Below are 20,511 nucleotides of genomic sequence, written 5' to 3'. Positions count from 1 at the left end.
CACACGTATATTCTATAGTTTATGAATTACCTATATTTCTGTTGACAATGTATGTGTATTGTTTGTTAATGCTACACCGATTGCAACCTGGTCATCCCTTTTATTTTTCATTTTTTTATTTTATAATATACAGTTTTATTTCATGTGTGGTACCTTCTCAAGGTTTCTTCATTTTCCTCAGAGGTGTTTGAGTTTTTCCTTGTTCCAGGTAGGTTTTAGATCAGGTGGTGTAATAATAGTCTGTAGATTGCAATAGTCTGTGGTCTGTGCAGCCCTTTGAAACTCTTTGTGATTACGGGCTATACAAACATGTCTTGACAAGTATTGCGATTCGATATAGTTTATAATTGCAATTTAATTTTCTTTCCTGAAAAACGAGCAACATAAATCATACACTTCTGAGACAATGAACCATGAATGATGTTTAAACAAAGCACACAAAGATGTGTCCATGCTTTTGATTAAAAATGTATGGGTGCCAGCCTGAGTTCTCGTTTCTCACTTTCATCCTCCATTTTCTACTTCCGTTTGATTTCCCGCATTTTTACGTACCGGATATAACGTAACAAGAATCAATTCCGGGGGGGGGGAAAGTCCATTTTTAAAACCTCCAAAAATGAAATCACAATATATATACGAAACAATTTTTTGTCCCACCCCTATTAACTACTAAAGTGATGCTAGGGGCTGAAGCAAAGCTAGCCACTCTAACAATGCTTTTTTTCTATGGCTAGCGGCTGTGTTGGCAAAAATATGAGCTAAGTTCAGATCAGTGACTGGAAGATGGCCTTGATAGACCCAACCATCTGAAGAAAATTCACATTTTCATTTGTTATTTTAGGTCTATTTTAAGGGATAGCCAACACAACAGTCTCTGCAACTCTTAGCTCATAGCATTAGACTACACAACAATCTTCTCGCTTCTGAAAGTCTTGACCACACCTTTTTGTAGAAGAGCTCTGTGTTATCAGTGCTACTGCAGGCCACCCAATGTTTCGATTTTTCTCGAGCCTCTTTGAGCAAGTTCACCAATCTCTCCTCCAAATGGTTCAGCTGTGTCCCGTTCTGGTCGTTAAAGACCTCCCGGACTGTCGGCACCTGAAGCTCCGCTTCCACGTAGGAATTCCGCGACTGGGTGACCACTTCGTGAGGGATCTAAACCACAGGACCAATCAGAACCGAGGTTGAGGACACAAGGTCAGCTGAGCGTCCTACCTCGAAGAGACGGTTGCATTCGGTGATCATGTGAGCCAGGCCCTGCGTGGCCGCCAAGTTTTCATTCAGGTCCTTCTGGTCCGGTCTTCCGCTGGTATATTTTTTCTGCATTGCCCTGAGCAGAACGAGAACAGAAAAAACATTTGAAGGAGGCGGATAGCTCTGCAGGAAGCCTCCTATGATCCTTCAGTACAACAACATAGTCTCAGTCAATTAGAAAGCTATGTTTTGTTTGTATGCAGCATGAACATACAACACTTCAAAAGGAAGACTTTGGAATGTTTTTTTTTAATTCATGGAGTCAAGCACCAAGATAATAAACGGGAAGTTAAGGGATTCTTGGAGCTGACAGGATCTAGCATGCCTTTCTCTCCATAAAGGGCACCAACCTGGGGGGTAGTGGCTGCAGAGCACCCATCTGCATTTAATCACTCTCTACACCAACAGGAAGCTTTAACACCCCTGTTCCAGACTACCTCTGTCCCAGGCTTCAGTGGAGAGGGATCCTTAAGTAATTTCTGTCCCCATGGCAAAGGACCCTTCACCACTTTTATCCTCAGTTTTGATCGCAAACAAGCCATCAAAATTGTCTCTGGCTGCTTTTGGCAGGGAAGGACGGTACACCGCTTCAGTCTCCAGTTTCAGCTGAAAAAGACTCTTGGCCGTTACTGACCCTGGTCTTGGTGGCGTAGGACCTTCTACCGCTTCTGTCCCTGTATTAGGCAAAGCTGTAGTCGCTTCTGTCCCGTTTCAGTGGCGAACAATAAATGGTCAGTTCATTCCCTGGTTTTAGCAGAAAAGGAGCCTCCAGCACTTCAGTTTCCAGTTTGGGCGGCAAAGGAAACTCTGCTGTTTCAGGCCCTGGTTTTGATTCTCGACCGGTTCCGCCCTCAGTTTCAAGGGCGAAGGCCCCCTGACTGCTTCTGTCTCCGGTCTCTGCCGTCAAGGACCCTGAGCTGCTTCAGTCCCTGGTTTCAGCGTCAAAAGACCATCTGTCTTTTCTGTCCTCACTTTCGGATGCTAAGAACCCTTGGCCGATTCAATTCCGTGGCGAAGTATTCTTTTTTGCTTCTTGGCGGCGAAAGACCTTTGGCTGCTTCTGTCCCTGGCTTTGGCGATTTGAGAGCATTCTCCATTAAGGCCCTGATGCTGTGGAATGCGCTGCCCTCTGAGATTCGATCTGCAACCTCTGTTTCTTGCCTGGTTTTGTCAGCCAAAGACCATCCGCAGCTTCTGTTCCTGTTCTGGTGAAGAAAGAAATTCGGCTGCTTCTGTCCCTGGTTTTGGAAGTAAAGGACCCAGGGATGTTTCTGTCCCCAATTTCTGCAGGAAAGGAAACTACTTTTACATTATTCCTCAGTTTTTGCGTTGTGAGACTGATTAGGCACAGGTGAGCACTCTCCAACCACTCTCTCCAGGTCGATGCTGTCCACTGGAGGGAAACGGGGTGCTAGATCCTGACTACTGCCCCCATGAAGGGCTTTTTTATGGAGTAAAGGATGTAAATAACAAAAAAGGTATACCAAGTGACACAATGTCGGGTTAGCATTTACCTCGGGGACAGACTGTCTTTCTTAAGGATGTTGAGGTGGAAAAGCGACGGCGCCAGACAGACGGCAATGTTCATGGGTGTCATCTGGTTTTCCTCCACAGAGGACGTCACGTCGCTCAGGAAACACAGCAGGGTCTGTAGCACCTCCCGATTTTCATCCGACATCAGCATGATAGCAGCCTGGACCGCTTGGAGTCTTTGGTCCTTTGGTACGTCTGCGTGGTTAGAAGCTTCTGTTAGTATCAGAGATTCAAAGAAGCCGATAGATAGATAGATAGATAGATAGATAGATAGATAGATAGATAGATAGATAGATAGATAGATAGATAGATAGATAGATAGATAGATAGATAGATAGATAGATAGATAGATAGATAGATAGATAGATAGATAGATAGATAGATAGATAGATAGATAGATAGATAGATAGATAGATAGATAGATAGATAGATAGATAGATAGATAGATAGATAGATAGATAGATAGATAGATAGATAGATAGATAGATAGATACTTTGTTCATCCCCGAAGGGAAATTCACATTTCCAGCAGCATCCCTGAGCTGAGAACAATCGAGAACAATCGAAAATAACACGGGAGCTGCTGGAGTAGACTTGCTTCTCCCTTAAGCATCCCTGCACGTCTTGAGACCCAAAGTGAATAAATACCCTAGTTATGGCCATATTTCTTAGCCAGGCTTGCATCTTAATTTGAAAAAAATTGACGGTAAAGACTGCGTAACCCAAGGGGTTTACTGCAATGGGCACGTGGTTGACGTCTTATAGTGGGGAAATGCTGTAACGAGAGGCTAAAAAATACATCATATCCCACATTGAAGCATAAAAGCATTGTAACACTTTAACGAGAGGCTAAAAAACATCATATTTCACATAGTAACATTAAAACACTGTAAACTAGGGACTCCTTATCCTGGGGGTCTACAGTACTGGGTGTGTGAATTAATTTGTGGTTGATGTTATATAGCAGAGAAAGTGCTGTAATAAGGCCAAAACCATCATATTTCACGTTGTATACCACATTGTAATGTGGTTAAATCATAATGATGTACCGAGAGGCTGGAAAACGTCATGTTTCACTTTGTAACCTGAAAACATTATAAACTAGGGACACTGTAACCCAGGGGTCTACTGTACTGGGCATGTGACTGATCATATAGCGGCAAAATGCTGTATCGAGGGGCCCAAAAAAAGAATTATATTTAATATTGTGACAGACGCCGTAACTAGAGATTCTAATGTACTGGGCACTTAATACAATTTCTTGTTGATGTCCTATAGCAGGGAAAATGCCGTAACGAAGTGCCGAAAAAACATGTTCCACATGGTATCGTTCATATATTGAAAGCTAGGGACGCTGCACCCGAGGGTTTACTGTATAATTTGTCATATGATGTCATATAGTTGGCAAAATGCCATAACAATAGGCCAAAAAATATTGTATTCCACTTCACATAAAAACATCGTAAGATAGGGAAGCTATAACCTGAGGATCTACTGTACTGGATCAGTTTACCAAAAATTTAGGACCAAGACTCAGTTTCGGTTCAACCAAAAGGACTCAAACCTGGGTACCCATAAACCTGATTAGGCCATCTCTACTACATACATTGGTAGATATGAAGAAAGGTCTCCCCCAGCTTGCTGGTGAGAAGCGGCTCGGGTAGATCCCTGAAGAACTGTTTGACCATATCTGCCACGTCGTAGGCTGATTGGTCCTTGTAATTCACATTTGCGGGCGAGATCTCATTCATCTCCCTGAGTGCTTGAATCCTGGACTTCACACCGGATTTCCGAAATAGTCCCACCTAGGAACCGTTACAAACATGTCAATCTAGAACGTGCCGTGAGAGCCAAGCTGTGTACTTTCGTTGTCTGCATTGTTGTTCGTCGCCTATTGTGTGAGACAATCGTGGGAAACCGTTCACCAAGTGGTTACATCATGATCCAAGACTTGGTCTTACCTGGTCTAAACACTGGCTCCTCAGGTACCGCAGAGCCTGCTGCAGACCAAGGGGCAAGGGTTGTCCGAAACGCTCAACGTGAACTAGAAGAGGGACGCCGAAGACCTTCTTGTCCTTGTAGTCTGGGACCTTTATTCTTTTCATGAATTTCGGTACTGCCCTATTGGACACAAAGGCACGACTGACCAACAACATCTGTACTTTTCTAAGCCAATTCCTGAGATACTGACCAGGTCCAGCCGTGTTTGCTCGCCAAGGAGTATTTTTCCATGATAGCAGTAAGACGAAGAAGGGAGAACTTCTGGAGAAGACTCAATTGGCCTGCCGATTGGTTTGTTATTTGAAACGGTGCCACAGAGTGGCTAAGACGATCCGATATCTGAAAGCTGGGCCATCGTAACCTTGAGTACAAAAAAATGACATCAGCCTTCCAAAAGACTGTTCGGTCTTAAGATCCGATAAGTCTTACCGAGTAGGTCTTGTAAGGGAACCTCCTACACCGGAGTCTCTCCTTTCCCTTAGTCTTGAAACTTCAATTTCGGAAACAGATACGCCCTCTCTAGCACTTGGCCCAGTCTGGCTCACCGTATCAACCTTTACATCGAGCGTACTCCGACTTAAAGACTGAAAACCGATCGTGTCTTCCCTGCTCGTGTCACTCCACGATACCACGTCCCCACCACGCAGTACATTTTTGGACCAGTGGTCCACGATCTGCTGCAGACCGCTCACGTGCATCAAAATATCGTCCAGGTGAGGGAACAGGTCTTCCTTTTCCAAGTCGATCAGGTCCCCTGTACTGGCATAGAGATGGGAACTGGGAACGTTGTCATAAACGCTAATGCGGCTTCCTCGAGGACAGCAATGGGGAACTGGTCTGGGTTTTTGTTGGTGGGAAACCAAAGCAGAGTCCAAATGCCAGTTTAGTGAGCACCTATTGTTTGGGGAAAGGCTCTCGATGGACAGTGCTTTGGGGAATGTTCCTGGTTTGTGGTCTGTGGGGATGTGGACGACAAGATCCTCGTAGGAGCAGAACTCATTAATGCGGTTTTCATGTGCCACTTGCTTGCTTGAGAAGATGTCAATGTCTTCAAGATACATACCGCTGCGCTTGTGGTCCGACTGGTTCGGACTGGAGTATTTGGGACTTTTTTCACTTTCAGGTTTGGACAGAACCTTGTGGGACGTCGGTTCTAGAGGTCTATCGTCTATGTTGATGATCTCCGTGCATGGTAACGTTTTGAGGCCAGGACCATCCCTTGGCAAACTGATAATTGTGGTCTTCGGACCCCTGGCAAGAACTCCATGAGATCTCAGAGCCTCCATGCGTTTCAAAAAGTCTTTAGCACGGGTACGACTTGTCTTACTGCGCTTGTGAGGTAGTGATCCATAAAGGCTGATATCTTTCGCAATATGAGACATGCTCAGCAACGTCAAGTCTGGCATGGCTACAGAATCCAAGCAGTCTTTTTTTAAACAGTCCGGTTCCTCAGGGTTCTGAGGAACACTACCACTGCTTCCGCTACGGACCGAGGAAACTTCCGGCTCGCTGAGGTCGGTTAGGACGCTCTCACTGCTGGTTGTGGTCTTCAGAGGTTCTGACAGATCCAGTTCAGGTTTCCCCAGAAGACCGTCAATGTCCTGCAGCCTGGACCAGCGTCGGGTGCTCCATTCGAAAGTCCATTTGTTGCTGATGGCAAACAGATCTTCCTCATCTGAGTCTTCACTCTTATGGAGGACATAAAACATAAGGTTTGAACACATACAGCTTTATGAAAAGTGGGGAAACGGAAGAGGGAGTAATAAGTAACTGAATGTAATATTCTGTGCCCCCACTCGATTGGCAACAATTCTGCTTGAACTAAAACCACCAAATCACCAAATATTTTTAGGCTTACATATTTAACAAAGATAGCAAGCAAACAATGACAGAAGGACAGAGGAATGAGAACATGAAATGTCAAATTAATATTTTGTGGCCTCCAAAACAGTGTCTGCTTTAATTAAAACCACCCAAATATTTATAGACATACTTTCTAATGATAGTATGAACATTGACTAAAATAGAAAGAATAAGTAGTACTTAAACCTTTTAAAATCCATCATATTTCTGCATAAAATTGCCATCAAACGTGACCTGATCATTGTCAAAATAACAAACATGAACAGTGTCTGATTTCACTAACATTTAGTTCCCATATCTAAATGAGGATAGCATACAAACGATGACAAAAAGGGGAGGAATAAGTTGCTTATTCCTAATAAGTGTAATCAAATATTTGTCAAAATCACTGGGATGATAAAAAAATGTCAGCTTTAACTAAAACATCCAAACATTTGTAGGTTTCAATATTTTTCATCATGAGGATAGCATGCAAACAATGGAGGAAGGGGAGAAATAGGAAACTAAAAATTTCTGCACTTACTTTTTTCTTCGGGAGATTAGCGTCGAGTTTCAATGAGGCACACTTGTTTAAGGTATGTAGTCGCCTGGAAATGAGGAAAAAAGAAGAAATTATTAGAAGAAGAGTTATTCCTCGGTTATTAATTGAATTACAACAAAGTAATAACATAGTAATACAATTTAACACTGTAATTTTAGAAATGCATAGCCAACTAGTAGACCTTGGAGCTAATCAGTAACAAAGTAGCTCTCAGCTTCCCAAAATAAGTTGGACCCCTGGCATGGACTTATACTATATATCAATGCATACAATTGTGACATCCACTATATGAAGATGGATGCATCTGGGGCATTTTTGCAAAATAAATAAATAAATAAATAAATGTTTCGAGTAAGCGCAGTTAGCATTTAAGCATTTTGTTTTTTCTACACGTCCCACAGTGCTTTGGGGCAATGATACTTTTATTGATTTGCCGTTTCCTGATAGTCGGTGTTCACCGGATGGTACCCATAATTTACAAATTTGCGTTTTTCCGTACAGATTTCCTTATACGTCGTACTCGTCTTAAAATACATAAAAATGTATTTTGTACGGCAAAACCGAACACGTTGACAGGTATGGGCATTACATTATCCCAAATGAGGGAAACAAGTAAACCATATGTACTCTCATATAAGCCGAATTTTGAACTACAAAATACAATACCAAAATAAGGTAGTTGGTTTATATGTATGTGCATAAAACAAATGAACACAAGGGGAAAACTGAACCAATAGCACATGGCTGTGCCGTGTTCTCATTCTCCCCCCTTGCTCAATCTGTTTCCTGTTAAGTCAATCTTTGTTCCAATTGTGTATGAGATGGACCATATTTAATTTTAATTTTATGGTGATCCAGTAGATTTCATTGGCTTTTTTTACACATGATAATAGGTTTCAAGAAAGATGATAATAAGTAAAAGCGGAAAACAGTAAAAACAACGATTTTCATAGTTTTCCAAGTGAATGCGTAATTCGTAAATTGCTACAAACTACGGAAGATTAATGTTATTTGTTAGAACTGTATTAATTCTATGCATTTTACACCCTTTAAAAATGTTTAAATGTTTAAAAATATATTTCGCCCCTTCTTTTTTCTGTTTCCTGTGGTTTTAGAGCTGCATGTTGCTGAACTCCGAATTAACCCAACTGTTGCAACCGGAAAAACTCTGTGTGGAATTAAGACCTTAACTGGATTATTGTGAGCGCTTACATGTATTTACATCATCAGAATATTGGCAATATTTCCATTGCAACCAGATCATTGCCTGAATGTGAACATGTCCACTGGAGCAAGACAGGGAATTGTCAAACAGTGTTTTAAAAGTAACGTATTTTCTGGTCTATAAATAATACGGTGGATAAGATTGGAAATGCATACAATAATTCTACGTGTACATTCCTACACAATGTTTTATAGTAAACTATCATATTTGTGCAACGATTGATCATTAGGAAAACAATGCTGACCAGATTTGCAAAGCATTCTATGCAGTTGGAATAGAACCTAAGTCACTTAACCACTATACCACCAGTGATACAGGTGACACAGGAATAGGCATTCTATTTTATTTTATCATACAACTTTTTTTTACTCCCGGTGCCTGAAACAAATAATCAGATATGCCAAAGACTTGTTTCCCCTGTCGTACTTTTTTTGCATTAATTTGAACTGTGTAGGACAACTTTTCGTTTTCTCTATTTTCTAAGATTTGTTTCTGGAACCATGAAAAGTGCGATAATGATAATGCTTTTTCATATGGCACCTGTATCACTAGTGGTCCATTGGTTAGGCATTCTCATTGCCGTTGCCCAGGATCAATTCCCATTGTATGCCACGTTTTGCAATTTTTGATCAGTGACATGATACAACTCATCAATCACTGCACAAATATATATATATATATCATTAGCAGTGTTGGGAATGGTAACAGTGTTATTTTTTTCAGTAACAGTGAAATACGACAAATTATTTTTTCCGCCATTACAACATCGTTGCCTTTACTGACAGTGCGTTACTTTGGCTGCAGAACGCCAACAGCGGCGTGACCCCTTGGCACACCTGATGCAGTTTTCCACTCTCTGTCTTGTTTTTTACATGACGTATTTTCGGAACATGTCACCATTCAATACAGTGACTTCCATATTTTGAGGTAGCGATTGCGAATATAGCATTTACTAACCCACCGAAAGGAAAGGAGAGTCAGGGCTGATTTGCGAAAAAAGTGAGCCCAAAATTTGACAGCAACCATCTCGTGTCGTTCATGAACAAAACCATCTATATGAGCCAGTTCTTGGAAGTGTAGGAAGGAAGCCACCTTCTAATCAGTCAACAGCCGTTCCCTCCAAGATGCCTTTTTTCTCTTGTGATTGGCGAATATGCATTTTTTGGGGGGATTCCATGGTGTTGACTTCAAATTTGTTGAGCATGAAAAAGGTTGAATTTTTTTTGTCTTTTATCTTTCATTGTCGATTTGAAAATATTTTTGGGGGTGCACGTTATAGCTCGGTGCGCCTTATGGTCGTGAAAACACGGAATATTTGCCGTGTTTTCCAGTGTTAATGTTTTGTTATTATATTTTTTCTTTTGCTTCTGTATTGTCCAATTTTGCCTTTTTTCTTTATTGTTCCCCCTTCTTAATACATTCTGTGCATGTTACATAATGATTGGTAATTTAGGGGTTACAGCAACAAAAACAACCGGAAGAGCCGTTTGGGACCCGTAAGAGCTGTTTCTGTTTAGTGAGCCGATCCGAAAAAGACGTTTCTCTAAAAACGGTCGGAATCGCCATCTCTCCAAGTAAATTCCTGTCAAAGACATCGGTGTTTTGTAGTTGCTCAGAAAAATCCAAATTCTTTGACATGCAACTTCTTTTTAAAGTAACGGAAATAGTTACTTTCCCTGGCAACTAACCTATAATAGAGTAATTAATTTACTTACTCAGTTACTGTTTGGAAGAAGTTGTACCTATAGCAAATTACTTTTTTATAGTACAGTCATTTTTTGTTTGCATTACTAAATAATTTAAACTTTTATCAACATATCTCCAACAAATACACAGATGCTTTCCAAGCTGGGAAAGCCATTTCTGACTCCAGCATGTAAGGTTTTATGATTCTAGCATTAATGGTTGAAAAGTTATTTTCATTATTAGACGATTGCTTTTTTAGCCTCTTCAATCTGAGATAGAATAGAATAGAATAGAATAGAATATGCATCATGTATTTGGTGCAAAAATAGTCATAGTGCAAGAAATAGTCAACATATGCATTTGGTGCAAAAATAGTCATCATAGTGCAAAAAAAGATAGTCAACATTGTGCAAGGTGAGCAGTAAACATAGTGCAGTCAACATTGTGCAAGAAACATAGACATGAGTACTATTTACGTTCGTATGAGGTAGTGTTTTTGCAAAAGTTTCAGTTTTTTTCTGCGGTGTATGTTTAGGGTGGTAATGGCTCTGGGGAAGAAACTGTCTATGCTTAAATTCGAGTTTCAAGACTGCCAGTCACACTTTTCTAAAACTTTGCATAACGAAAAAAATATTTTTTTTACAACAAATCTCCACCAAAAATAAAAAAAAAATACAGAAGATGTCCAACTCATTGTTCTAGCATGTATTGTTCAAAACGTTTTGTATTATTAGATGAAGGCTTTTTGGCTGTTTCAGATGAGGTGAGACTAAGTAAGTGTATCAAATGTGCAACAGTTATAACACGTATTCGATAGTTGTAATTCATTCACTTTATAATCCAGAGTGCTTTATAGTGCAGAAAACACAGTCCTCAAAAATATCTGGCCCTTTATTTTGGTAACAACAACAATTAATTTCTGGCTCCAAATGTTACCGTGGCAATAGTGCTAGAGGATGGAACTGTACTGCTGTTGGAACGCTTTGCACTGGTGTTCCATTAGTCCCGGTGGCCACTTTGGAATTTAGATGAGTTGCTTTGAGCAGCTTTTTCCTCCTTTCATTGTCGCTACGGTTACCGTGGTGACAACAGTTTGGTTTTTTTTATACGTTTTCCTGGAAGAGAGGCTCTGTCCTTAGACATGATGAAGTAATATTGAAGGGTATGTTTTTATAGGCTTCGTTCACTTTGATGTGAAGATGGATAAGTAGCTCAAGGCTTTATTAGTTTTCCTAATCTTAGTATTTTTAATTTCCCTAACATATTTGATGTATTTACCTGCAGAGAGGCTCGACGAGCTCTTTGTCCAAAAAGTCATGGTCTCTTTTCACGGGCCTGATGTCGATGGGGAACTGGGAATCTTCAAAAAAATTGAGACAAAATCATTAGGAGGAGGTCTGTTTATGTAGAGCAGATCCCCAGGTTCAGTGACTCCACCTTACAATGGTCTCATATTACGATGTGGAATACAAGTTTTTTCAGCACCTGGTTGCGGGTTTTTCCCCAGCATACAACATCCACAATAGATCATTTTGCGGACCCAAAAATATTCCTCTAGGAAAGGTATTTTTCATGTGTATTTAATATAAATAATTAACATAAAAGCACAGTAGACCCCTGGGTTATGGTGTCCCTACCTTACAATGTTTTATGTTACGATGTTACGGCATTTTGTCCATTGCACAGCACAAACGCACAACATTCAAAACTTTAATTTGTTTAGATGTATGTCTGTGTGAGTTATTTTTCTCCACCATATAAAAGATGCCTTCACGTGTGTATTCATATCATTCATATAATCATGTACATGTATATTTCATTAAGGTACAGGTTAGGGCGTCTCAAGTCATGTCACAGCAAAGGTTGATCAAATTTCAGTTTTCCTTTCCATCTATATTTATTTATAATGTTTAACTATATGGACATATACTACATATAAATAGCACTTCCTATATACTATTTAGCAATTTTATTGTTTTATCTAGGGTACTGGGGATTTAAAGCTGATTAGGATATGTTTTTCCCCCTCTATACACCAATTTTAACTTTGAATCTCAAAACTGATTCATGTAGTATCCGAGGGTCTACTAACGCTTGAATTAGTCCGAGCAACAGCGATGTTATCATTCTTTTATATAAGATTGTGGACCTGATCCAGACTCTTAGAATCCAACATTCCGCCGCATTGATGTAAAGTCATTCACTTTTTATGAAAAGCGAGCTCGAGGGCAGCGATGACCACTCGTAACCGAAAACAAAGCTGAGCCTGTTTGGTTCAACTTTTTAGGCTTTGAGGCGGCTGCGTTACATCTTAATGACCGATTTTATCTGCATGACAAAAAGCCCCATTGAAGCTCCAAATTTCTAGGGATGCACAAGAAATGTTTGTCCAATCATTATTCGATGAAATCCTGTTTCAGGACCGGATTGATTCATATAACTATATAGCTATTGCAGAAAGTACATAGGAAAATGGGTGTTAATGATACATGAAAATATGTCACTTTCAAACATAGTTCAAAATATCACTCATTCTTATGTGGTATTTTTTTAGCTCTACAAATTAGTAGTTATAATCAATCAAAATGAATATGGAAATAAAAGAAATAGAGAGGAAACACAAGCAAATTGTGCAACTACTTGTCTATATTCTAATGAGGAACATAAATACTTTCACTATAGTTATTGTTAAAGCTCTCAATGCCACAACCAAATTGTGATAGAAAATCAATTCATAATCTAATGGGGAACATAAATCATTTGAACATTTCCAACAAGTCGACTGGTGATGGGGAAGCTCTCCAGTGCCTCCATGCCTCCAACAATTTACAGAGAGTTACAGAGGGGACACAACCAAATTGTGATTCTCCTTCTGTAGAAAATTAAAAATTTAAAAATGAATTAAAAAATAATTATTATATATATCAGTGAAGAAAAAAAGTATTTGAATGCCCTGCTATTTTGCTATTTCTCCCACTTAGAAATCATGGAGGGGTCTGAAATTTTCATCAAAGCTGCATGTCCACTGTGAGAGAGATAAACTATAAATAAAAATCCAGAAATCACAATGCATATTTTTTTAACGATTTTTTTGGCGTGATATAGCTGCAAATAAGTATTTGAACACCTGAGAAAATGAATTATATTATTTGGTACAGTAACCTTTGTTTGCTATTACAGAGGTCAGACGTTTCCTGTAGTCTTTCATCAGGTTTGCACACACTGAAGGAGGGATCTTGGCCCATTCCCCCACACACAGATCTTCTCTAGATCAGTCAGGTTTCTGGGCTGTCGCTGAGAGACACAGAGTTTGAGCTCTTTCCAAAGATTTTCGATTGGGTTTAGGTTTGGAGACTGACTGGGCATGCTAGAACCTTGATATGCTTCCTTGGTTTTCCTGGCTGTGTGCTTCTGGTTGTTGTCGTGTTGGAAGACCCAGGCACAATCTTAAATGCTCTGACTGAGGGAAGGAGGTTGTTCCCCAAAATCTCACAATACACGGCCCCAGTCATTCTCTCGTTTATGCAGTGCACTCATAAACACCCCCAAAGCATGATGCTGCCACCCCCATGCTTCACAGTAGAGATGGTGTTCTTCGGATTGTACTTTATTCTTCTTTCTCTAAATACGCTTAGTGGAATTATGACCAAAAGGTTCTATTTTGGTCTCATCTGACCCCAAAACTTTCTCCCATGACACCTCTATCTCATCAAATGGTTATGTAAGAACTAAGGACGGGCCTTGACATGTGCTGGTTTAAGCAGGGGAACCTTTCGTGGCATGCTTGATTTCAAAACCTCTTTTTTGGTCATTGACTAACTCCTTTCGTGTAGTTCGGGGCTGATTCCTTACCTTTCTGAGAATCATTAAGACCCCATGAGGTGATATCTTGCATGAGGCTCCACTCTGAGATTGACTTTTATGTCTTCTTCCATTTTCTAATGATTTCAGTGGACCTTTTTTCACCAAGCTGCTTGGCAATTGCTCCGTAGCCCTTTCCAGCCTTGTGGTGGTGTACAATTTTGTCACTGGTGTCTATGGACAACTCTTTGATCTTCGCCATGTTACAAGTTTAAGTCTTACTGATTGTATGGGGTGGACAGGTGTCTGAGCTAACGACCTCAAACAGGTGCATCTGATTCAGGATGATACATGGAGTGCAGGTGGACTTCTGATGGGTGGACTAACAGGTCTTTCAGTGTCAGAATTCTAGATGATACACAGGTGTTCAAATACTTATCTGGAGCTGTATCACCCAAATACAATTTAAAAAAAATCATACTTTGTGATATATTTTCTTTTTCATTTAACTCTCTCACAGTGGACAGATCCCTCCATGATTTTTAAGTGGGAGAAATAGGAAAATACACGGGTGTTTTAATACATATGTCACGACCGGAGCAGGCAGTGGACCCAAATGTGTAACATTTCACACAATGCTTTATCGGGGAATCGAGCAAGTCAAGCAAGAGGAAAAAAACAACAGCGATCCGGTGCTCGCTGGGCAAGAGGAGCAGGAAGCCCTCGCAAACGAAGCGTGGTCGGAGATTGGAAGCCAGTCAAGAAGCTGGGACGGGAGAACGGAGCGTGGTAGGAGAGCAGAAGTAAGTTGGGCAGCCGGGACGGGAAAACGGGAAAGCGTGGTCGGAATATTATTAGAACAGCTTTTTTCCATCTTAGCAACATTGATAAAATCCGCCCTATGCTGTCTCAGTCGGATGCGGAGATTATAATTCATGCGTTTATTACCTCCAGTCTCGATCTACCAAAGTCCAAAATCAAGAGCCTTCACCTGGTACAAAATGCTACAACGAGGCTTTTAACTAAGAGAAGAAAGTTTGATCACATTACCCCGATTTTAGCTAACATGCATTGGCTCCCTGTTAGCTTAAGATGTGATTTTAAGGTTCTGATGGTAGTATACAAAATCATGCATGGACTTGCTCCCTCATATCTTTCAGATTTAATTTTTCCCTATGTTCCGGTCGGAGCCTTCGCTCTGAAAATGCTGCTCTACTAGTGATCCCAAGAGCCATGAAGAGATCTGCAGGTTCAAGAGCGTACTCCATTCGGGCCCCAGTGCTGTGGAATGCTCTTCCCCCTGAGATTCGATCTGCAACGTCAGAGGAAATGTTCAAAAATCCATTGCAACCTGGTCATCCTGGAAGGGGGATTACCTCATGTGCAGTCCCTTCTCAAGATTTCTTAATTTTCCTCATGTTGAGGTATTTGAGTTTTTTCCTGGCCCTCATTAAGGTTTTTAGATCAGGGGATGGAGTAATAATAGTCTGTGGTTTGCAATAACCTGTGGTCTGTGCAGCCCTTTGAGACTTTTTGTGATTAAGGGCTACACAAATAAACATGACTTGACTATTTTGCAGGTTTCCTTCTTCAAACACAACTGATTAAAATGGTCAGCTTATCAGTTACCTTTGGGTCGCAACCCAAGCAGAGGTCAGCCATATTTTGTGTGTTCTCCTACAGAACATCTCAAGGACTTCAAATATGAGTATTCGGAATTGTGGGATGGCTGACATGACCGTCTTCTGTTCCTACTGCTTCTAACATGTCTGCACTCAGCTTTTGAGAACAGCATATTGTTTCACACCCACTACTCAATTAAAAAAAAATCCAATACGGAAAAAGAAAACATTGGGGAAAATGTGAAAGATGCCTGAATGAAAGGACTCAGCAACCTTCACATGCAGCTGTAGAAGATACGTGACACTAAAAGACAAAGCAGGAGCTACAAGAAATAATAATAGTAGAGATATAGCCTGCAGCCAATTGTGAGTGGCTAAAGAGGGAAACAGTAGAAAGAAAGCGGAAGCTGCCTGAATTATGAGAATCGGCTACGGAAGGTGGATGACACTCAAGCACGAAACAGGAGCAGCTAACAGTGACAAAAGTGGCTCATGGTGAGCTATAGCTTGCAACGGAGGGCTAAGTGAGTGTTAAGAGAAGGAAACAGCAAGGGGAAAAAGTCAGAATGCCTGAATCGCGGGACTCAGCAACATTTCCTTCTATTACCAACAAGAAAAGGACATTGACAATAGCATACAGCCGAATGGCTAGCATGAGTGGCGAGAAGAAAACCGTAAAAAAAAAGTTCAAAGATGCCTGAATCACTGAAATAGGCTACCTTCTGTCGCATAATAACTGTAAAAGGCGAATGACATTGAAGGACAAATCCAGTACCGCTAACAATAACAATATTGGCCTTGACTCAGGATGCTAACGTGAGTGGTTAGGGAAGGAAACAGTGAGAAAAAAAGACGATCAGCTGTATAAGGTAAGTTATACTTATAGACAATAACAGAGAAGATTACAAACAGAATAGCGTTTAGCGGCGAACCAAAGTCTAAAGGCAAGTGGCTAACATGAAGGGATAGAGAAGAAAACAGTGGGGCAAAAGTCAGTGACCCACTGTGGAAGGTAAGTGACACTGATAGACAAAACAAGAGCGGCTAACAGAAACAAAAACGGCTAGAGTCAAGCCATAGCCTGCAGCCTGGTGGCTAACATGAGTGGCTAGAGAAGGAAATAGAGACAAATAAAGTCTGCAGTTTTACAGGAGTTTATTTGTTTACCTTCAAAGAGCTGAGCGTACTGGGGGAATCCGGCGGCCCGCAGCCAGTCGCACGCCTCCTTTGCCTCGACTTCTGCAAGAAAGGGGCCGAGCTTGAGTTGAAAAAAAAAGTTTTGAATAAATTGGTGTCTACTATTTTTTTTAAAAAATCATTGACAGTACAACAAAAACATGGAGAATAGTACTCCGTTAGTTTCATGCAGAATTAACGTGTACTAACAAAAACATTTACAAATATATCATTATATATACATATTTAAAAAAAGGTATCACTGATAAAAAAAAATAGAATTGACCCATTCAGTTTTCCATAAAAAAATTCTGATGCCAAAGCCACGAAGTAAGAAAGAAAAGGATGTGGATCGCATTTTCTAGCAGGGCTCAACGTTGCCTGACATGACCCAGCTGTCGCTGTTGACATGGTAGGAAAACAAAGTGTTGGCACCTTCCCATGAATGCTAACTACTATTTACTGCCTGCCGCAACAGCGCAATGTTACACTCACCATTTGCCGAATGGATTACAAATAAATATCGTCTGGCCTGGAATATTGTTTCCACATATATAGAACTCATATATATATATATATATATATATATATATATATACCGTATTTTATAGGGCGCACCCCCAAAATATAGTTTTTGGTCCTATATCTTCCATACATAAGGCGCACCGGATAATAAGGCGCTACAATGGGAACGTCGACAAAACAGTCAGATAGTTCAGTGAAACTTATTACCCCCTTAACATTCCGAAAGCTTGCAAAGAAGCAAATACGTGTCGTAGACACGTGCGGATGCGGTGTCCGTACGATGTCACTCAAATGCATTTTTCCAAATATCATTCGGAAGGTTAAAGTCTTGGGATTCAAGAAATGCCAACCATTCCTTAGTATCTATTTTCTTTTTCGCTCGCAACTTTACTGTGCAAAGGACAATAAACGCTCGGAATTGAGTTTAATTTAAAAAAAAGACCCATCACAGAAACATCGATATCACTCTGAAACGAGATACTGGGAAAATATATAGTCGGAGTAGCTCACCGAAGTCGTTGTGTTCAATAATAATGTGCAACCATGGTCCTCTTATATCCGTGAGTGTAGTAAATCCAGGAGAGTAAAATATTTAAATAAATACAAAACAACATTATTTATATCTGTACATTCAAGGAAACTGTGGGGGTCAGATGCATCGACATTTCGTTCTGTATACACGTGTACTAGAATGACAATAAAGTAGATCTGAATCTGATCTGAATCTGAATCTGAATTTACAAATACAGCACAGAATAGTAAAATACTGTTTACTCTATGCCGTAGTTCTACCTAAAATGCTATTCACATTCAACTTTTTCGGCCAATTGCAGTTGTTTTGCCCCTTTAGCCTATCCGAGCCTGTATATGATAAAAAGGATCCGCCCCCTTTACCTCCGAATAACTTTAGCCAATAGTGATCGATTCAAATGATGATTGACACATTGGTTAGCCAATGAAACGCCGGTATATAAATCCCAGCATACACCGCAGACTACTCCGCATTCGGGGTAAAATCTAGTCGGCGGCTGCTTGCATTAGTTGCAAGACTTTACGACTCAATATTGATCCATATATAAGACGCACTGTATTATAAGGCGCATGGTGACTTATTCTCTAAAACCGCTGTGAACATAATGAATGAACAAAAGCCCGATAACTTTTTTGGTATTGTAGTTCTAACTCCAGAAACAAAGCTTGCAGTGATGCAACGGGAAAAGCAAAAACATGATAACCATGGAAGCAAAGTTTGTTTTGTTACCTCCCGTCTCGACTACTGAGAAAAAAATTAAGACTTTTAGGTGCGCCTTATAGTGCGGAAAATACGGTGTGTGTGTATATATATATATATATATATATATATATATACACTCATTTATACACATATATTAGGGCTGAGAAAAATGTCACTTTAACGCTTTGCGTTATTATTTTCAATTTAGCGCGTAGTAATGTATTAACGTAACGAGTAAAATTTCGCCCTGGGCACGCCCCCGAATGTCAAGCTGCGCTGTTCCAACAAACGAAGAAGAGTCACTTTGGTTTCCTGAGGCTAACGCGGCGAAGCATGCTAGAGATAGAAAAGAGAAAGGAAACACGCTCAGGCGGACCGTTCCCCCTACGGACTTAATCATTTGTTGTGAATACACTTTCAGACTTATTTATTGTTATCGTACCACATCAGTTGTAATTCAATTGGTAGCTGAATCGAATTGTCGCAGATTATTGTAAAATTCTTGCCAGTGATGCCCCAATTAAATAAAAACTTTTGTGAAGTGTAGCTTATAACCTCTCTTGAAATTCATTTTTACTGGTATAAAGATGTGACTTATTTTTTTGTAGTGAATACATTTTTTGACTGATTAACTGTTGTCGTACTACATCTGTGGTAAGCCGATTTGTCACAAATGATCGCCAGTGATGCTGCGATACTCCATGTCTGAAGCAATCATAATTTGTAGTTAGTACATTTTAAGACCGATTAAAAGTGATTGTATAAAATCGATAGTGAGCCGATCCATCGTCGATTATTGTCGAATTATGCTGTTTAGGAAAACCCCAATTATTCAAAAACATGTATCAATCTTGGCATGTATCCTCTCATGAAATATTTTTTTACTAGTACAAAGATGTAAATTCATTATTTGTAGTTAATACGTTTCCATAGAAATTTGTCATTATTTTACCACACCCGTTGTAAACCAATAGGTTGCTGATTATCGTTCAATTTTTGTTTGTGATTCCGTGATTCCCCCTTTCCGAAGCAACCCCTGGACTCACAGTCATTGCTTATAGTTAGTATATTTCAAGAGCGATCAAAAGTTAATGCATGAAGTTGATGGTAATCCGATGAGTCGCCGATTATCGTCAATTTTTTGCCGATGAATCCCCCGTCAGAAGCAACACCGGGACTCACCTGTGAGGCTTCGCACGCGTGCAAATCAATGAAAAGTGACTTTGTTCTGCAGCTCTGACTAGCAACTGAGTCAATATTAGCAATTCCCCCTTCCGTCACATCAGTCCTTGAAAAAAAAAAAAAAAACGTCCAGTGTTTGTCCGTCCTTATCAGCCGAGATCACACCTGTAGCTTGAGATCTTTAGTCTGGCCTGTCCTCCCTCCCAGGTGCTTAATATCCTGTCAGCGTATTGTCAAGTCCAGCAGTCAGGTTCAGCCCGCCCCATCTCCAGGGTAACGCGAGCTGGGAATTCCTCCATGTTTGGCATTCTGTAATGCGATACCGAGACATTCTGTCCTCTCATCCTAGAAGAGGAAATCTCCCATGGATAAAAGGCTGGGGAAAAGGGGGAGTGGAGGGCTAGACACCCCACTTACAGTCTGGAGTTACCCTGTCCACAAAAGACGAAATGCAAAACTCAGCCTGACGAGACACAAAAGCGGAGAATGTCCTCAGATGTTCCCCAGGTCTTTTTCCATCTCGTATTATGCAAGATTTTGATTATGTAATTCAAAAGCGGGTAGATCCCCGGGGTGTGAGATTAATCAGTTTTGAGGTCAGGTCACAAAGGGAAATTGCTTTATAGTGGGGTTAAAAAACTGGATCCATTGGCGAATGCAGTGCTTCTCAACTGGTGTTACTTCAGAACCCACATCCCACACGAACTACAAGCCATGGCCCAAATCATGAACAAATTTCCACATCTCAAATGTATTGAATAGAAGGACCGTGCAGTTTGAACAAGACACAGTGTAATACATTCACTCTTTTATCTAAACAAAACAAAATGACCAACAAAACCAAAAACACCTTAATTACTGGCATGTA

General features: G+C 40.4%; 1 protein-coding gene across 4 annotated transcripts in view; it reads right to left on the bottom strand.

Annotated features, from left to right (window-relative positions):
* The window catches only part of stard13b (StAR related lipid transfer domain containing 13b), a 70,373-nt gene that overhangs the window by 5,350 nt on the left and 44,512 nt on the right, over positions 1–20,511 (bottom strand). For all 4 annotated transcript variants that reach the window (XM_088345196.1, XM_088345195.1, XM_088345197.1 and 1 more), the window contains 10 exons: positions 16,694–16,765; positions 11,382–11,463; positions 7,175–7,238; positions 5,218–6,476; positions 4,979–5,149; positions 4,749–4,908; positions 4,394–4,592; positions 2,769–2,982; positions 1,216–1,330; positions 943–1,155 (listed from right to left, as the gene is read on the bottom strand). In XM_088345196.1, coding sequence (XP_088201322.1) covers positions 943–1,155; positions 1,216–1,330; positions 2,769–2,982; positions 4,394–4,592; positions 4,749–4,908; positions 4,979–5,149; positions 5,218–6,476; positions 7,175–7,238; positions 11,382–11,463; positions 16,694–16,765 — 2,549 coding nt within the window. The remainder of the gene's footprint in view (positions 1–942; positions 1,156–1,215; positions 1,331–2,768; positions 2,983–4,393; positions 4,593–4,748; positions 4,909–4,978; positions 5,150–5,217; positions 6,477–7,174; positions 7,239–11,381; positions 11,464–16,693; positions 16,766–20,511) is intronic.

The sequence above is a fragment of the Urocampus carinirostris genome, chromosome 10 (assembly GCF_059441175.1).
Source record: "Urocampus carinirostris isolate Australia breed hairy pipefish chromosome 10, RoL_Ucar_1.0, whole genome shotgun sequence".
In the NCBI taxonomy this organism is placed as follows: Eukaryota; Metazoa; Chordata; class Actinopteri; order Syngnathiformes; family Syngnathidae; genus Urocampus; species Urocampus carinirostris.
Note: the sequence above shows the minus strand (reverse complement) of the source record. Positions and strands in the feature narration are given on the sequence as shown.